Source organism: Apteryx mantelli, chromosome 9 (assembly GCF_036417845.1).
Source record: "Apteryx mantelli isolate bAptMan1 chromosome 9, bAptMan1.hap1, whole genome shotgun sequence".
Classification (NCBI taxonomy): Eukaryota; Metazoa; Chordata; class Aves; order Apterygiformes; family Apterygidae; genus Apteryx; species Apteryx mantelli.
The window spans coordinates 7,497,813-7,514,786 of NC_089986.1; the positions used below are offsets into that span (position 1 = coordinate 7,497,813).

Sequence of the window (16,974 nt, forward strand, 5' to 3'; positions counted from 1 at the left end):
TGCTGTTTCAAAAGCAGGTGGTTTAAAATGTTCCCTGTACAAAGCAAAACACATTTCTTGTGCATTACACACTGCTTAATAGGGAGTGTAAGATTACACTGCTACATTGTGTATAGCACTGCATTTTAAATAATAGGATATTGTAAATTGTGTTGGAAATATGTTTAACAGGAATATAGAAGATGTAATGATATGCACCGAGCAGTTTTCAGAAGTGCTGGAACAGCCTTGGATGACAACCTTTGAGCTAAAGTAGTTGAAAATAGAATCTGGAACTGGAGATTATATAGTCTCTGATCCTAACTGATTATTTTTCTAGGATACTGTTCAGTCAGTATGTGGGTATATGAAAGATAAGGTTTTTACTGTCTTATGGGAGCATTTATTGTTTATACTGTAAATTAAGGATGGTAGGAATTGAGTGCATATTGTGCATTCTCATTCTTCACTGCATTCGGTAGTTTATAAGGAATGCAGGATTGGTCTGAAGTAGGAGTTGTGATATACAACTCCATCCCTAACCTGCCTGTTCATATGTTTTTTCAAATCAGTTTTGAAAAAACCATTGAAGTCCAATCATACTTCTATGCAAATTATGAGTTTGCCATTCGCTTCAGTGGGAGCAGAATCTGGTCCTTTGCTGCTGTTCTGAGCATTTCACTCTGCCAAAATTCAGGTGTTTTTCATTAGCTATCAGAAATTTATGGAGTAAGAAGACTATAAAAAGCACACTAGTTCGTGTTATCCTTATAAAGATAGTCCAGTTCTTCAATGTTTGAATCAGAAGTTCTATTCAAAAATGGGCAAATGTTTGTTTGTGGTATAACGTGCTTTTAGTGAAATAAATTGCATGTGAGCATTCAGTATGCCTGTCTATCTTAATTTCACTGTGTCTTGTGCTTTAAAAAATAATTACTTTCTTTTTGATAAACTGACTTCTGCAAACAAAGTCAAAATTGATTATGGGCTGATGAAGTTAAATAAAATATAACATAAACACTTAAATAATGTGACCTGGCAGCAATTTTTTATTCTGAAAAAGGTAAATTTTTAAAATGCATTTTCTGTGAGACCTCTTTCTTCTGAAAATGTCTGTAAATTCAATGGGCGACATTACAGATAATCCAGTAATCAGAGCTTCACCCACCATTCCATGGAACCATAAACTAGAACAGTTTTACTTACCTGACTCTAGCAACTATTAATGTATGTACATAACTTGTAAAACATCTAGTTATCACTCTGCTCATATTAGCTCTTTCATACTAATGATTTATTTTCATTTTCTCCAGGATATAGACCTGCGGCTAACTGGATTTGATTTATAAGAGGGGATTCTGCAGTAAATGGCCGCTCTCTTCATATTGCTACTATGGAAAACAGAATTGTCAATAGGATGTAGTCTGATAAATAGTGCTGAGTGAAGATGCAGCTTCAATAAGTGTGAAATCAATGGAAGATACTTACCGCATGAAAAGCCTTTTGAGATTTTTCTGACAGGCTCCTATTTAGGAAACTTGATCCGTTTCCTTTGGTCGCCCTGTTTTTACGCCAGTGGATACAAATAAGATTGCTTCACTGTAGTTACACAACTAATGTGGGACCATGGCCTTTCCAAGATCCATGTGGCTGAACTGTGTATGGAGAGCGATGATAGTCCGCCTGTTACACATGGGATTGAATGCCACTTTTGCTCTTTGTACACTTGGATTTTTGCTTCACGCTGCAGCTGTGTCCTCCCAAAAATTGGATGATACCAACCCAGTGGTGACCACCAACTATGGCAAGATAAGAGGGATTAAGAAGGAACTTAATAATGAAATTTTGGGGCCTGTTATTCAGTTTCTTGGGGTTCCATATGCTGCCCCTCCAACAGGGGAGCGCCGCTTCCAACCTCCTGAGCCTCCGTCTCCCTGGGCAGATATCAAAAATACCACTCAGTTTGCTCCAGTGTGTCCCCAGAACATTATAGAAGGCAGGTTGCCTGAAGTCATGCTTCCCGTGTGGTTTACTAATAACTTGGATGTAGTTTCCACCTATGTACAAGATCAGAATGAAGACTGCCTCTATTTAAATATCTATGTCCCAACCGAGGATGGTGAGTTAATACAAGGCGAAACAGGGAGATCTTTTTATTTTCCTGTTCTAAGTTCTAACAATATTAATTCATGTTTACTGGTAGCATGCATGGCTTTCCTTGTTTGCCTGCCAGCATTTTATATGTATGCATGCTGCTTTTCTGTGTGTGCATCTGTCCTTTATTTTGTTTTTCTGTCTATACTCATTGTTTTTCTCCCACAGCACGTGTATTTTAGGTCAAAGTTGGTATCTAATTCTCATTGCCACCCGCTGACTTCTGGGAAGATGCATCAACATCTTATCCATTGCATGTGCAGGCACAACGAGTTGAGAATCTTCCGCACCTAATCAAGCAGGCCATATTTAAGTTAGATAGTGGTGTTGCATGCTCCTACTGTCTGTGATGGAGCTCCATGTTATTTTCTAGTCTTCTATTCATTTTTCAGTCAAAAGAATATCCAAGGAATGTGCCAGAAAACCCGGCAAGAAAATTTGTAGAAAAGGAGGTATGTATAAAGTGGACAAAAAAAATGGGGGAAAAATCGAAACCTTGCAAAGGAAGAACAAATAACACAGCTGAAAGAGGCTGATTTACTGATGTTGTGAAGTGAACAGTTAGGGAGTTTCTTGTCCTAATAAAGCCAGAAGGAGATTTAAATAGAGGACCATGTAAAGCAGATGAGAAGATAACATTTATAAAGTCTGAACTCGGTTACACCTGATTGTATCTCTTTCACTGTCTAATGCTGACTCTGTTGACAGCTTTCATCCTGCGTCTTGGCCTCGTGGTTTAGAGGAGAGTCACTCGTGTGTAGATACAGTATATCATATACACATGCATAGGGGGTGGCCCGTATGCCGGGGCCCTGGCACAGCTGCCGCTGAAGATGTTGGCAGACCTCCACAGCCCCAAATGCGGTGGTGTAGTGTAAAGGTGATTGCACATTACAGCTAAGAAGAACTGCAAAGCTAAGTTGACTTCCTACATGATACACGCTGTTTTCTTGGAACAGTGTTAACTTTCCTAGAATGTATATGTGAAACACTTCTCCTTTTCATTTACACATTTTAAAAAGTGAGGGCTGGTTTCCTTTGTTGTGTGATTACGGCTTTCTTTATAAAGCCAGAAGTCTCTTAATATGGGTGCTGGGAAACGTTAACATGTTGTGACATGATACTTTGGGAATTTGGCTGCTTTGGAAACTTTGGAAACTTGGCTTCTAACGTTTTAGTGTTTTGTAGATAGTATGGGAGAATTTGCAGATTTCTTTGTGAACATTTGCAAATTCCTAAAGCCATTGATACGCGGTATAGAAGGTGTATTTTGGTGCTTGTTTAAAGCCGGCATTTGGTAATAGTTTAAAGTACTAATTTTCTACTACTTCACACATTTGTTTTACATTAGTTTCTTTAAATTAATGTCTTATTTAATTGCTGAACTACCTTTAAATCTAGAATACTTTCTAGGGTAAACAAAGAGCAGTGCGGAAATGCACAGTTGTCTATTAACTATAACTGATATTTTTAATATCAGTTGCCTATGTCCCTGATATTTCAGAACAAATACATTTTAGGAAAGTGTCATAGCACAAAATTGTTTAGAGTTGGACAAAATTAAACTCTGTAAAGTCAAATTAGGTTTCTAAGACCATATTTAGGCATCTAGATAAAAGTGGCCTTATTTTCCAAAATTTTTGCTCGTACAGCTCCTACTGACTGTTAATTTTAGCTGATGTTTAATTATTAATTCTTAATTGTAGTTGCTCAACATGTTTATTTAGATGTCTAAATCTACTTTCAGTAACTTAAATTAAGGAAATTTGTTTTTAAAGCGTTGGCTTTGAGTCAACTTTTAATACTTCCTATTGAGGATTTTTTGCTCAATGCTGTAAAAATGACATTGTTTTCTAGTTGGATTCCCAAAGTTGGAAACAAAGATAATCAGTGTGCTGTGAGCAGTGTCTCTTCTTCACACACATCATTCAAGTTAGAATAACTGCTGTCATTTATATGCATTCAATTAATGTGCAGTGCTGCAGCAGTTATTACGCAGTTCATCAAGCATGTGTAATCAGCTGAGCAACTTTCACTTCCTATCACCCAGACATTGATTCACAGAGTCATAAATAAAGATGCAGATCTCCATCATAGTTCTCAGAAGGAAGCTTTTCCTATTAGAGAATAGAAAGAAAAAAAAAAGCGGAAAAACAGCCAAAATAAAGGCAGGGAGAGCCCGGTAGCTGAGGAAAGTCATGCTTATTGTCTTGTGAGTCTAAAGGAGGATAAAGAGAGAGTTATTTGAAATTCAGTAGTTACCTTTCCAGTTGAATTCATTATCTACTGCAGAGTACAAGAAGAAGCAGCAGAAGCCTATCTCTTCCCTTTGACGAGGGCAGACAACTCCTGAAGGCCTTCTGCTTGGGCAGTTGCCATAGCTGTAGTAATCCTTGTTCTCAGAGTAATTCACTTTCTACTCACCTCTACCTGCCTCAGGTTGTACCTGGGCTGTTGGTCTTCATACCGAGGAGGAGAAGGAATCCTATGGTAGAACAAAGTTGCAATAGGTAAGTGGCATCTTAGCAGCGACACCAGTTGGAAATAGCATTAGTGTTGTGTGAGGAAGAAGAAGGAAGAAGCAGGAAGAAGCAATAGCCACTCTTTTCCTGGTTTTAGGTTGCACTCGTTATAGTCGGTTAGTAATGAAAATTACTGAAAAGAGAAAATAGAAAAATGGACAGGTAGAATTTTGCACCATCTGTTTAACTAATAAAGAGTATATAAATGCATAATAAAAGGTATGTAAATGACCGAACCACCAACAGTACACTTTTATATTGTTTAATGCTTTCTTGTTACATGAAGTAGGTCTTATTAGATAATTAAATCAGTAACACCACTTAGTTGAGGGACATAAGAAAAGTCAAAATTTTGAAGAATAGGAAGTAATCTGATGAGGATAGATATGGAAATGAAGGCAATTTTATCTGCAAGTCATGTTAGACATTATAGCAGGAATTGTAACCGCTACCATGTGTTGGTGCGACTGTGATATGCACACTGCAGAGACTACAAAATGTTAGGATGGCAACGGGGTGAAATAGGAACAAGGCAAGACAACATCCCTCTTGTTAAACACGGTTACTTCTATTTCAGTATACTTTATCTTTAATTTACTGATTTAATAATACGTACATGAAAGTCTGAGGTTACTGATTGTGTGTTATGGATATGCATACAACTAAAACCCCCTCTATTTTCTAGGGTTGGTTTTAGGAAATCTATAAAAAGGCATCTCATTAAGCCTTCCCTAAGGACTAGCTTCTGCAGTTCTAAATTTTCATAGAACCTAGATTGCATCCTAGATAACACCATTTTACCAACCGATATTTTTTTATATTCTTGATCATGCGGTAATTTCCTGAATGCATGTCAAACATTTGCATCATTTCTAGGAAATTTCTAAAGACTCTATTTAGTGTTTCAGATCTCCACTTTACTTCTATAGACACAGCATGAAAGTTTTACTTCTGTTTCAGAATGACAGGGTAACTCATTATCTTTTAGGAGGAGCGTACATCCTGCTTTAGCTGCATGCCTATATTTTGTTTAATATTGTATATCCAGTTCTTTGCCTTGTAACAGAGATTACAACATGAATAGCAACTTTAAAATCTAATGACAGTTATATAAATAATGTTTGAAAATCATCACTAATGTGACCACTCAAAGAAACTCCAGATATTCTGTGTTCTGCACTTTGGCGTGACAGGATGCTTCTCGTTATGAGCCTGTACAAAAGCCTTCATGTTGCCTGAAGGTATCTGTATTTGAAGATGTGGAAGTGTGCATTTCATAGAGACTATAATATATACTGAATGTCATGGAACTGAGCCCATACAGTTTTGGATAGATTAGTATTTCTAGGAGAGTTGGGAGTGGAATAAGAAAAGAAATGACTTGATCCTTGCTTGTATATATCAAATGTTTGGGAATTACCAATGGCTAAGAGACTGCCCAACAGAGATTTCATGTATGGACTGTGTTTTTTAGTCTAGTTGGTCTGGACTGGTGCACTGAATAAATTTAAAATGCAGAGAATCATGATCCAAACTACCTCATTTGAGAGTGTACAAGTAGACAGCTCTATTAATATTTATGACTGCTAATGAGCTACTTGATTTTCAGAGAGCACAGCTCCCATCACTGTCCTTTCTGGGGTATGGCAGTCTTGGGTGCACAGTAACATATATACATACGTACAAATATATTCATGGAAGTGAAATATGAATTATAGTGATATAAACTCACCCTGCATTGAAAATTCATCATTTTCAATAGAGAATACCTTGCACCAACTGTGATTCATAAATGCTGCTGATAACTTTAAGGCTTTTAAACTTAGCAGTACGAAACATTTTTTAGGCATTAAAGTAGAATTGATAAGAGCCCAGTTAAGCCTGATCCCTTTTGCTTGTATAGGATGTTTCTTCCAGTGCAGTTTAATTACCTCAGAAATGTCTACTTTATCAAATTTTGGAAAGAGGAATTTTACCCAGGGAAGAGCAGATCTTCAAGTTCTTCAGTTAGTTCCCATTGCTATATACTCTTCCTGAAATAAAAATTGGTAGTGGCTTAGATAAAGTTGCATACAATGAATGCTCTGCATTCTTCAGAATTCTTCATACATCAGTGAGACAACCTTTTGATTGGCTTGGCCTAAATCTTGGGAAAGGTAGAATGACTCCTTCAGCTGGTTTCCACATTAGCTAACTTCAGCAGGATCTGAGGACCTATCCCCTATAGTGAAAAATGCACATCAGCCTCAGCTGGTTTGTTCTTTTTAAAGGTCAGATTGATTGAAAAGGAAAGGGCAAAAGGAATATCTTGGGATCCCTAACTGAAGGCTAGTCATACCTATCTTCTGCTTACCCCATTTTTATTTATTTCTCATCTGGGAAAAAAACAATGTCTATGTACGCTTCTATGCACATTTGATCTTATAGTAGCCTCTCAGAATATTTTTAAAACTTATATTTTGCCCTTTTGTGATACAATGTAGAAATAGGTTTTCTTTATTTATTTTAAATAACCCTTTCTTTAGAAATGTTAGTGTTTTGTCTCACGTAATCTAAAAATCCCTTCCCAGAACAGGAAAAATAATTCTCAGAGGTTAATTTTTTTTTCTTGCTTCTGTGCAATATATGCAGTTCCTATAGACTTTATTAAATGAACTTATTTCTGCATGCCTTTTTACAACTCTAAAGTCAACTAGAAAAGCACTAGCTTAGATCTGGTAAAATTTGTATTTCCCCTGGCAAAATTTGTCAATTGATTGTCCTATTCTTTTATTCTAAATATCTAATGTAGAAAGTATACCAAACTAATTGGCTTGTAGATGCCATATTGTTGAAAAATGATTGAGATGGTCTTTCTCCATAAAGACATATTAATGGTTATATAAATGAGAGGTATGAAGTCTAAAATGTGAGCCTGTATCACTGTGGGCTCAGCTCTGTCATGTTATTTTGCACTTCCAGTGGGCTAAGAACACACATTTGCAGACCATTACCAGGGCTTGTGGCAACTTGATTGTGAGTGTCACGGCTCACAGAGATCACAGTGTATATCGTAATTGGGCCATTTTGAAAATTCATAAGATATTATTTATGTCTGGAGTATATTTGTGTCTGTAGATGCCTGTATATATTTGAAATTTTGCCCCTATTCGCCCCTGTTGGCTGCTGGCTGAAGAGCTCTGAAACTCATTCTGGCCTCCTCAGGCCAAAATTCATTCCCGCGGCATCAATGGGCACAAATCTTGTCCATGATCCCAAACTCTAGTGCCATGCACTAAGAAACCATTTTTCTACTGCAAGTACTGTTTGTTCCTGGTTTTCATTCCTCAGATACCACAGCAGCGTTTCCTATTATACTAGTAATACATGGAAGAAGATAACGAAGCAAACATTGTCTTGTACAGACCTTTTCATCCTTTCACAATCTAAAGCTGTTAGTGTCAGTTAGCAGCATTTTTCAAAGATGTGCAGTAGGGTTATGTCATATTTGAAATAACATAAAATGCTTAAACTGATGTATTTTCTATGGTCTTCTTTCTGGGTGAGCCAGTGCTTGACAAGAGAAGATTTTGCAGACTGCATTTTAGGACTCCAGTCGTCTTTAATGCCATCAACACTGGTCAGAGTCGTCTCTACATGTCTGACTATTTTTGCTCAGGCTGTGAGCTCTTGCTGACCATGCACTCACCGGGCTGTCAGTGCTTTGTTCATGTACCTTGACAGGGCTTGGAACTCTAACAGGTCTTAAATTCTGGTCCAATTCCATCCATTGTCCTTTATTTTACTGCTTACTTTTCATTTTCTACATCCTCCCACACATAGGCTCTAAAATAGTACTGCTACCCAGATAACACTAAATCGAATAAAGCTGTTTTGTGCTTCTTCCCCTTTCCTTTCTCGATTTGGAGCAGTTGTACTGAGGAAACAACCATGATGTGTTTTGTTTTGTTTTGTTTTTTTTAATCTGCTCTTTCCTAATTTATCACTTAAAGACAGATTGGATAAGTATTAGAAAAAATAGATATAGAAGTATATGTGTACATTTTCAGAAAGAATGTTTGAGTAACTAATATGGCTTTTTGATAACTAGGATTTTCTGCTTTCATTTTTGTTATTTTTTCCTTGATTGTATTATTGTTATTCTTTTGCTTTTCCCTGTGTTCATGCTCTTCATTTCTTTGTTTCCTTGTAACACACAGGGATACAAATATTCTTAGTATTCTTTGCATATTTTTTGAAGCTTGAAACATGATGCCTACATGTGTCAAGCCATTCTTAAAGATCATCTCAATTACAGTGTTAATAATCCGCTTATAACTTGAATATTGCTCCAGTATCATTTTACATTTTTTTTCAAATTCTTTTCACATATAATTCTTTAGCTCTCTTCATTTTTACTTGCTTTATGTTGTCAAACTTACATGCCTTACTCCTCCTTTCACTGATTTATTTTTTCTCTACTTTGATATGTATAGTATTATTAATTACACTCTGCATTCAGAACCCCACTGCTTTAATGAGCTTAACATAAATGAGATTTGTTTTTGGAATGTCAAATCACATCCTTCTGGCTTAATATTAATATCTGTTATTTTATTTTTTCATGCTTGTAGTAATGAAACTTTATCCTAAAAAGAAGCAGCACTGAGCAAGGCAAGAGAAGTGGGACAAAACTGACTTTAAGCCATGTGTGCACATACCTTCTAACACATTTCAGGGACCAACATGGTCTCTGGCCTAAGTCAGAGCCACCCTAGGGCTGCTTTAAGTGAATCCAGAGGTTCCTGTTGATCGCTTGCTGATTGCAAGACATATGGAAGCTGCATCGTGGCAGGTGCTGGAGCTGATTTTCCCTTCCATGTTTTTGTCATGGTATCAGACTCAAGCAGCAACAGCAAATCATATTGCTAATTCCTCTGCTGCAGGATTTCCTTTCCTGCTTCTGTCTTTCTTATTCGTACTAATAATACAGTAAATACATAGTAAGTTCAGTCCTAGGTATGTGACAGGAAGGAAAATTACCTTGCCGATTAATTTCTCATTCTTCAGCTGTTTAAAGGTTGGGAAGCCCTTTACTATTGCCTTGTTAAGGTCTGTCCACTGAGGGGGACCTAGGGGGAACAAGCCTTCAGGTGTGGTTTTTGTTTTGTTTTATTGTGAGATGGACAGTAGGTCCAACCAAAAAGACACATATGGGGAGAAGATCATGGGCAGCACGATGGGCGAGCGCCCGTAGCGGCTGTGCCGGTGTGCCCTGCCCTGGAGGAAGGCTGGCAGCCCCTTCGCAGCTGTCGAGAACTCGGCACAGGCACCTTTTCCCCAAGTATTTTGCAGTCTAGAGTCTGCCTCTTTATACTGCAGAGGAGTCGGAACACGGTTTTATGCTTTTGTAAGTGCTATTCACATTTTGTTTCTCTCAGTGATAATTTGCAATCCAATCTCTTGTGAGATGCTGAGTTATCATAGGATTATTAGGTTAGGGCTGTATTAACTTCAGTGGTTTTGGATCAGGCCCCACAGGGGCAAAGCATTGACGTCTCTCAGTATGATTTAATATTTGTTTAAATAACTTCTTTAGCCTTATATTATTTTATAATGTGTGGAAAAATCATTTTATCATACTTAGATTTCAGCTTACTAGATTCTCTCTATATAGGAAAGAGACAGCCATTTAATATTTGTATTTGTTTTCTGGCAAGCTTCCATTTATTAAATTTCACCCTTTTTGTAAAGGCCTTCTTTAATTATTAGGTGAAAATCAGGTATTTATGTAATTACCATAATTATATCTACACATCTAGTGTACTTGCAATTATTTCATTAAAATTGTAATTATTATACAGTTATAGGGGATAATGACGTCCTTTTACCATGTTGCAGAAGCCCTAATTAAACTGTGGCATAAATGAATTGGAAGTGATTTTGAAGTTTTGAATATTGTTTTATCAGAAATATCAGAAGTGATTCATCCACATCATGAACTGGCAGTCAAACCTCTCCAAAGTTATTTTGAGAAAAGATTTTTGCAGAGCTTACGGAAGAGGATTTGTCTCTATTGCCTGTCATTACTTTCTGTTCTCCATATTCTTACACCTAAAAGCTGTCTGTAGATTTTTTTTAATGGAAAGGTGTATTGTGTAAGAAGAAGACTGCATGGCTTGCTGAATCTTTCTAGAAGGCTCAGCCCAGAGCAAAATAGGATCTACATGAAAGAATGTTCTCTACTCAACCATCCTTCTCCTTCTGCAGGGAGGGAAGAACCAACAGTTGGTCTGGGACTATGGAGCTTTTCATAGGTGCTGAGTTTTAATGGAGGGCCCAATTAGTGAAGTTCTAGGGGTTGGGGAAAGAGAGAGAAAGTTCCTCTTGCAGCACAGGTCCATATGATGCTCCAAGCCCAGGCAGTGCATTAAGCAGGACAAATATGAAGGTGCCCTACCAAGCAGCTCCTTTTTTCTCCTGTAGAGCGGGTAGGAGATGATGGACAAGCATTACATATGCCGGAATTTATCAAAACTTCAGGATTATGCCTTTTTCCTCCTTTGTTGTGTCAATGTCCTGTAGGATAGTGATCTCTCCTCTCTCCCTTGACTTAATTTTACAAGTCATTGAAAATGAGCCAAAAGCATACATATTTTTTCAGGTTATTTTATCATTCTATTATTTTAAAGCTAATATAGATTGTTCCTAAGTGATAGGTGTATTGCAGTGCAGTTATGGCCTGATTATCAACTGTGCAGCCATCCTACCATGACACCTGCCTTGGTTTTCCTGTCTAAAGGCAGTACCCCTCCATCTGGCCTTGGTTCTGGATGGAGCTACATATGAACCAGCTGGAGAGGCCAAAGATCTTTCTTGCACCTGATTGCTTTTCTCCCAGCTGGAGCTTTTCCTCCAATCTTTGCTCCCAGTTTTGTTAATGGAATGATTCATGCAAATTCTTCCTATTTACTTCAGGTGAGTTAGATGAACCTTCTATTTAATTTACTAAATTTGCACCAGCTGACTTAATCAGTGCACAACTGATTAAGAAGAGCTTGCAGGATCTGCTGTACTGCAGAATTTTGGGGTTATTAGCGTCCTGTAACAGACTTCCAAGAGGTGGGATATCTTGGAGGCAGCTGTGATGCCTTACGTTGCACTGGGCTGTGGAAGGATGGTGCGCCTGGGGCCTGGAGGAGGCTCCCTGGTTGCACTGAGTTGTCTCATGGTTCCCTGCTGAGGTAGCTGATAGGAGAACTGATTTGCTCAGACATTTGTTGCATTTTTTTAAGGACTTGCTGCCCTTTCAGCAGAAACTGAGCACTGTTGTTGTTGTTGTCAGGTGGCATTGCAGTGCCCTGGCAGGGTTTTTTCTAATCTTTGCCAACGCTTCTTTTTGCTTTTTAGTATACTATTCTTTAATATATTACTATTAGTATAGTGAACATGTAAATCAAATGTACTCTGCACCAGCTGGAGCTATCTGAACCAGTGAAAGTTTAGCCTCTAAGAGTTGGGATTCCCAAAGTAATGGTCTTGGTTAACAAGAGTGACCCAGTGGTAAGGAAATAAGAAAGGTGCATTTGTGTACATATGCGTTTATATGTGTGTGGTCATACTCGTAAGCAGATTTGAAAGATCAAAGGAGAGCTAGTGTAGTTTGTCTTGTTTCATTTCAAAATTATTATTGATTCATATGTTTTCATATGGATATGAATTTCTTTTAAAGTGCTAAGAAGATATAGGATTTTGGGGTTTTTTAATCTGAATTTAGTTGCTGAAGGCCGAAACTAAGATACTTATGTGAGCCAAACAGATACTATGGGAGATTTTACACACTTACCTACTCTGAAACTGCTTCTATTAATGATGGTGCCCCACGATCTATATATATAGCGCTTTGGATCCGAGAAGTATCACTGTATATAACTTTATATGACTGCTGTAGAGGCAGGTTTATTTCAGGAAATTTCACAAGAAATCATCAGGCTGTAAACCTAGATTTCAAAATCTTAGTTCTTTGCCTGTTTCTCCATGCTAAGCTCACATGAAGCAGCCCTTTATGTGAATCAATTAACCACTGCACCATGTGGAACAACAAGGAGAATTAAGTTTGTGTTCTGCACTTTCCAGTCGTTAACCGAGACATTTGTTAATGGCAAATGGATTACTTATGCTATAAACAATAACTTTTGAAACAAAAAATAATTGCTATACTTAAGTGCTGAAGCACCTGCAGTCTCTCTTACATGAAGTCTCTGTAGATTGAGTCTCATATAAAGTAAGAGGAAAAAAAAGGTGCCTCAATTGTCTTTTCTTTGAAGTGCCATAAAGCTCTTGATTTACTGGCAATTCTTGCAGTGTTTCAGTTGCGATCCTTTAAGTATCGAAGGTATTATCTGGCCAAAAGCACATTATTATACCAGATCTTAGGAAACGTATGCGTGAGTTTTATAGAGATGTGGGTGATTGCTGAAGAGCCTCAATAGAAGCCCCCCATCTTGAATCCCACTCTGTGAGCAGCAATTCCTCACTTCCCCGTCTGTGTGCATTATATTATGTGTCCTTCAACATCACCCCTTGAACTGTGGAACAATCATGTGTTTTTGACAGGCTGATTTGTTTCTTTTTCTGACATTACTTTGAAAGATGACTGCTAAAATGTGGTTAGGTGTGAAAGGGGCATTCACTTGCAGCGGTGAGCGTGGTGACAGAAGAGGAGCTGAAAGAAGCAGGAAGGGGATTTGAGCGAGCCGAAGGCTCCCGATGCACCCTGAAGCAGGTGTGCGCTGCGAGGCAGGGCCCAAACCAAGCATGCAAGTGGGATTTAAATGCCTTTTCCCATTAGGCAAAATAAGACCAAGAGGAAGGCAGCTCGGAAGTCCACCCCGCAGTTTTAAGCGGCAAAAATCATTTTTCTCTCCAGAGTTTGCAAACATATTAGTTGTCATTTTTCAGCCCAGAGCTTTGACATGCTAAACTACAAGCTAATTTGGCTGAGTATCAGCACAACAAGGAGCAGTCAGATGAAAGAGGAAGAAACAAATGATTTACTAGAAATACTCCATATTCCTTATACTGTACGAGTGGTCTGACTGTTGCAACCTTCTGTGCAGTACTTGGGCATTTATCATATTATCATTTGGATATCTCAAAAAATACATTTGACCTAAAGCCGAGCAGAAGCTAGTCCTAGATATTGCTTGATTAAAAATAGATAAGTCAGCAGTAGGTCAAATTTTGGCCTGTTGTTTGAATTATGAATATTCTTCTAAATGCTGTCACTTCCTTAAAGTAATACATTGGTTTCTTTTGAATTTTAGGTGACTTTGGATTGAAATTCCATGTGAGTGGTTATCTGGCTCAGTGAATACTGTTATTATTAGCAATTTGGGGTGTTAACTTCTTCATTCCTGAAGTCTCTCTAACTAAATGCAGTGTGCCATTGCACTGGCACTCGGGAACTAAGAAGGTTAAGAAGCCATTGAAACACGTTCCGGAAATGTCATAGTTTTCAGGCTGATGAAGTGCTAGCTTGGAAGAGAATAAAGAAACTATAATAATAATTACCTTTACTTTACGCTTGCAGAGAAGACAGTTTGAAGGCAAGCAGGCCATAGACAGGAGCTTGCTTTTGGTTCTTCCCTCATTAATCATGTCACATTTCCTCATGACTTCTGTAACCCCAGAAATGCACTGTTCAAGTGGAGTTTGGTTGCAAAGGAGAGATTTAACAAAAAGCCAAATCTCCCTTTGAAGTCATTCTGGTCCTCGCTAGCCTTTTCCCATTCCTTCACTCCTCCTGTAGCCAAGCCGCATCTGGCCCTCTCTGTCTTGTGAACTCGTGTGACTCTATTTCAAGTATAGATTTATTTATTAAATCTGGAGATAAAGTATAGATCGGTTCCACTATTCAGATGCTACAGTGATTAGAGCCATCGCAGTACCTGGAGAGGTCAATTAGATTGGATTATCAAATCATTATAAGCAAACCTTTAAAGACAAAGCAATGGAAACTAATCCCATGTCACTGTATGTCTTTAAAGAATATTTATGCTTTGTTATAGTTTGCGTGCTGTTTTATTATGTGAGTTAAACCCACAGTGGCTAGGAGCCTTGGCTTCAGGACTGAGCTGGAGGGCAGAGTCCCTGCATGGTAAAGTTCTCTGTATGGTGCTGTTCATAGGATAAAACGCATTATTGCATGTACTCTAGGTGAAAAATACATGGAGATCTTCCTTTTTTTTGAGCAGTTGGGCTTCTTGTTAGTCTCTTGAGGGAACTAATTTGAAATCTCTGGGGTTAGGCAGGAAGGCCACCTGCTCTCCCACCATCCTTTGCTGTCTCTGTTATCTCATTCTCTATAAGTTATTTTGACTATGTAATCTTATTTTGACTACTTTTGTTGCATGAGCCAATGTTGTGAACCGACACTAGCTTATTCGGATAAATGTGATTATTCTCTAGCTATTTGTTTTCAGGGTTCCTGTAAAAATGGTTGTCCAGTGTATAATAGCCCATTGTGTCTGTCCTATGCCTTGAGGTAGTGCTTTCTACAGCCTGCAGTGTAATTTTTTTGTGGGTGTGGATATAGATATACATATATATATAAGCCTTTCTTTATACGTATATTTTAGTAAGTACTGCAGCCAATGCTAATGTACTGTTTTCATGAGAGAATTGGCAGAATAATATACATCAAAGGCAACAGTTAGCAAATTTTCATTTGACTTGTTCAGCCTATTAGGTTGTTAAATTTTGCATAGAAAATCATTAGCATGTTTAATTTGGGAAGGAAGCTCTTGGAAGAGGAGTTGTGGACGTAAATCAATCAATGAGGAAGCTGTCATAAAGTATTACAACTGCAGCTAGAGCTCTGGAATATAATGAAATATTTTCCCATGTTATTAATTGTAAATGCAAAGAATTGAAAAAAAAAAGTGGGATTATCACTGATTTAGGAGTTACAAAGGCAGCAGAAGCTTCATTGTCATAGTATTAAAATCTAGAACAAGATTGTGTCCAAATCTTTTCTTATTGAACACTTTTATAGAAGTGTAGGTTTGAGGCTGCAGTATTTCTACTCTTTTTTTAAATGAAGGTGAGGGACATCAGAATCTGGTTTGAGATGACAGTCCACAGTGTTTTTGTAAGGTCCAGGTTAAGAAGGACTTCCTCCTCTGTGTGAACTAGACTAGTATGGTCAAAAGTTTGGAATCCTTTTTTCTCCCCAAAAGTGAGTTCAAGAAATTCATCCCTGTTGCATCACAAGGACATTGCAACTGTTATGAATTTTACTTGCTACTTAGGAATTAGCTGAAGTTGAAAAAGTGGGAAAAAATGCACTTCACAGTGGTTTTTTTTTGGTCATCTTTAATGGGAGCATGTGACTTAACATCCTGGTAGTTTAGAAATAGTTATCTGGTATTAAATAAATCCAAGAAGGTTTGGATTTTGACCAACAAAAGTCAAAGAGGAAAGGTCAGAAATCAACACTAAAATAGAATAAATATTAGCTAAAGATTTTGCCATGTAGCAGCTAATCAGGGCTTTTGTGTGCCCTGCTGTGCCAATATCTATTCTGAAGCTACTCATTATGTCTGTTCTAAAGAAGAACTAATTTTGAAGACTTCACTGCACTAAAATCAAGTAATTTACTGCCCTCGACAATTATTTTTTGCTGTGGTTTTATGATGTCTTGTCTGATTAAACATTCAGTGCTAGACATGTTAGCTTCTGGTTTTGTCCCTGCACTTTTCAGGTTCAAATTTATTTGAGTGCAGTTACTATTCTTTGCTGCCAAGGTACTTGACTGCCTTCATCAACTAGGATATTTAGCTGCAAAACCGACATAAGCATCAGGATTATATTATTGATAATTTTGAGAGCACAAAAATCTGTAAAAGTCCTTTCCATTGTGCCCTGGCAGAAAGCACCCGTACCTGTTTGCACTCAGGGGATAAATTCTTGGCTGCATCAAAGTCAACTGCAAAATTCAAATGAAGGTTAATGAGACCAAGCCCAAAGCTCCAGATCTAAAAGACAAACAGAAATAAGTTTAGAGGTAGATACATTTAGAGGTTAGAGGTAGAAACATTTTGATGTTTTGTAGAAGACTTTGAAAATTGTGCCTGAGATGGTTCAAAAATATCTTTCTGCCTTTTTTTTCCCCTCCATTTTTATTTTCTCTGAATAATTGCATAGCTGTCTTGTATCACAGCCACCCCTACAGTAACAAACCTCTTTTACCTTCCTCCCTATATTTCCTTTGTTTCCTGGTCTCATTCAGTCATTATTCTGTCTGATTTGTGCTTATTTCATGTTTCCGCCTGCTTCT

General features: G+C 37.8%; 1 protein-coding gene across 1 annotated transcript in view; it reads left to right on the forward strand.

The window, feature by feature from the left end:
- The first annotated feature begins 1,556 nt into the window (after positions 1 to 1,556).
- NLGN1 (neuroligin 1) overlaps positions 1,557 to 16,974 on the forward strand; it is a 315,250-nt gene continuing 299,832 nt past the window's right edge. Inside the window, exons 1-2 of the mRNA XM_013945211.1 lie at positions 1,557 to 2,098; positions 2,526 to 2,585. Of these exons, the coding sequence (XP_013800665.1) occupies positions 1,606 to 2,098; positions 2,526 to 2,585 (553 nt within the window). The 5' untranslated portion in view covers positions 1,557 to 1,605. The remainder of the gene's footprint in view (positions 2,099 to 2,525; positions 2,586 to 16,974) is intronic.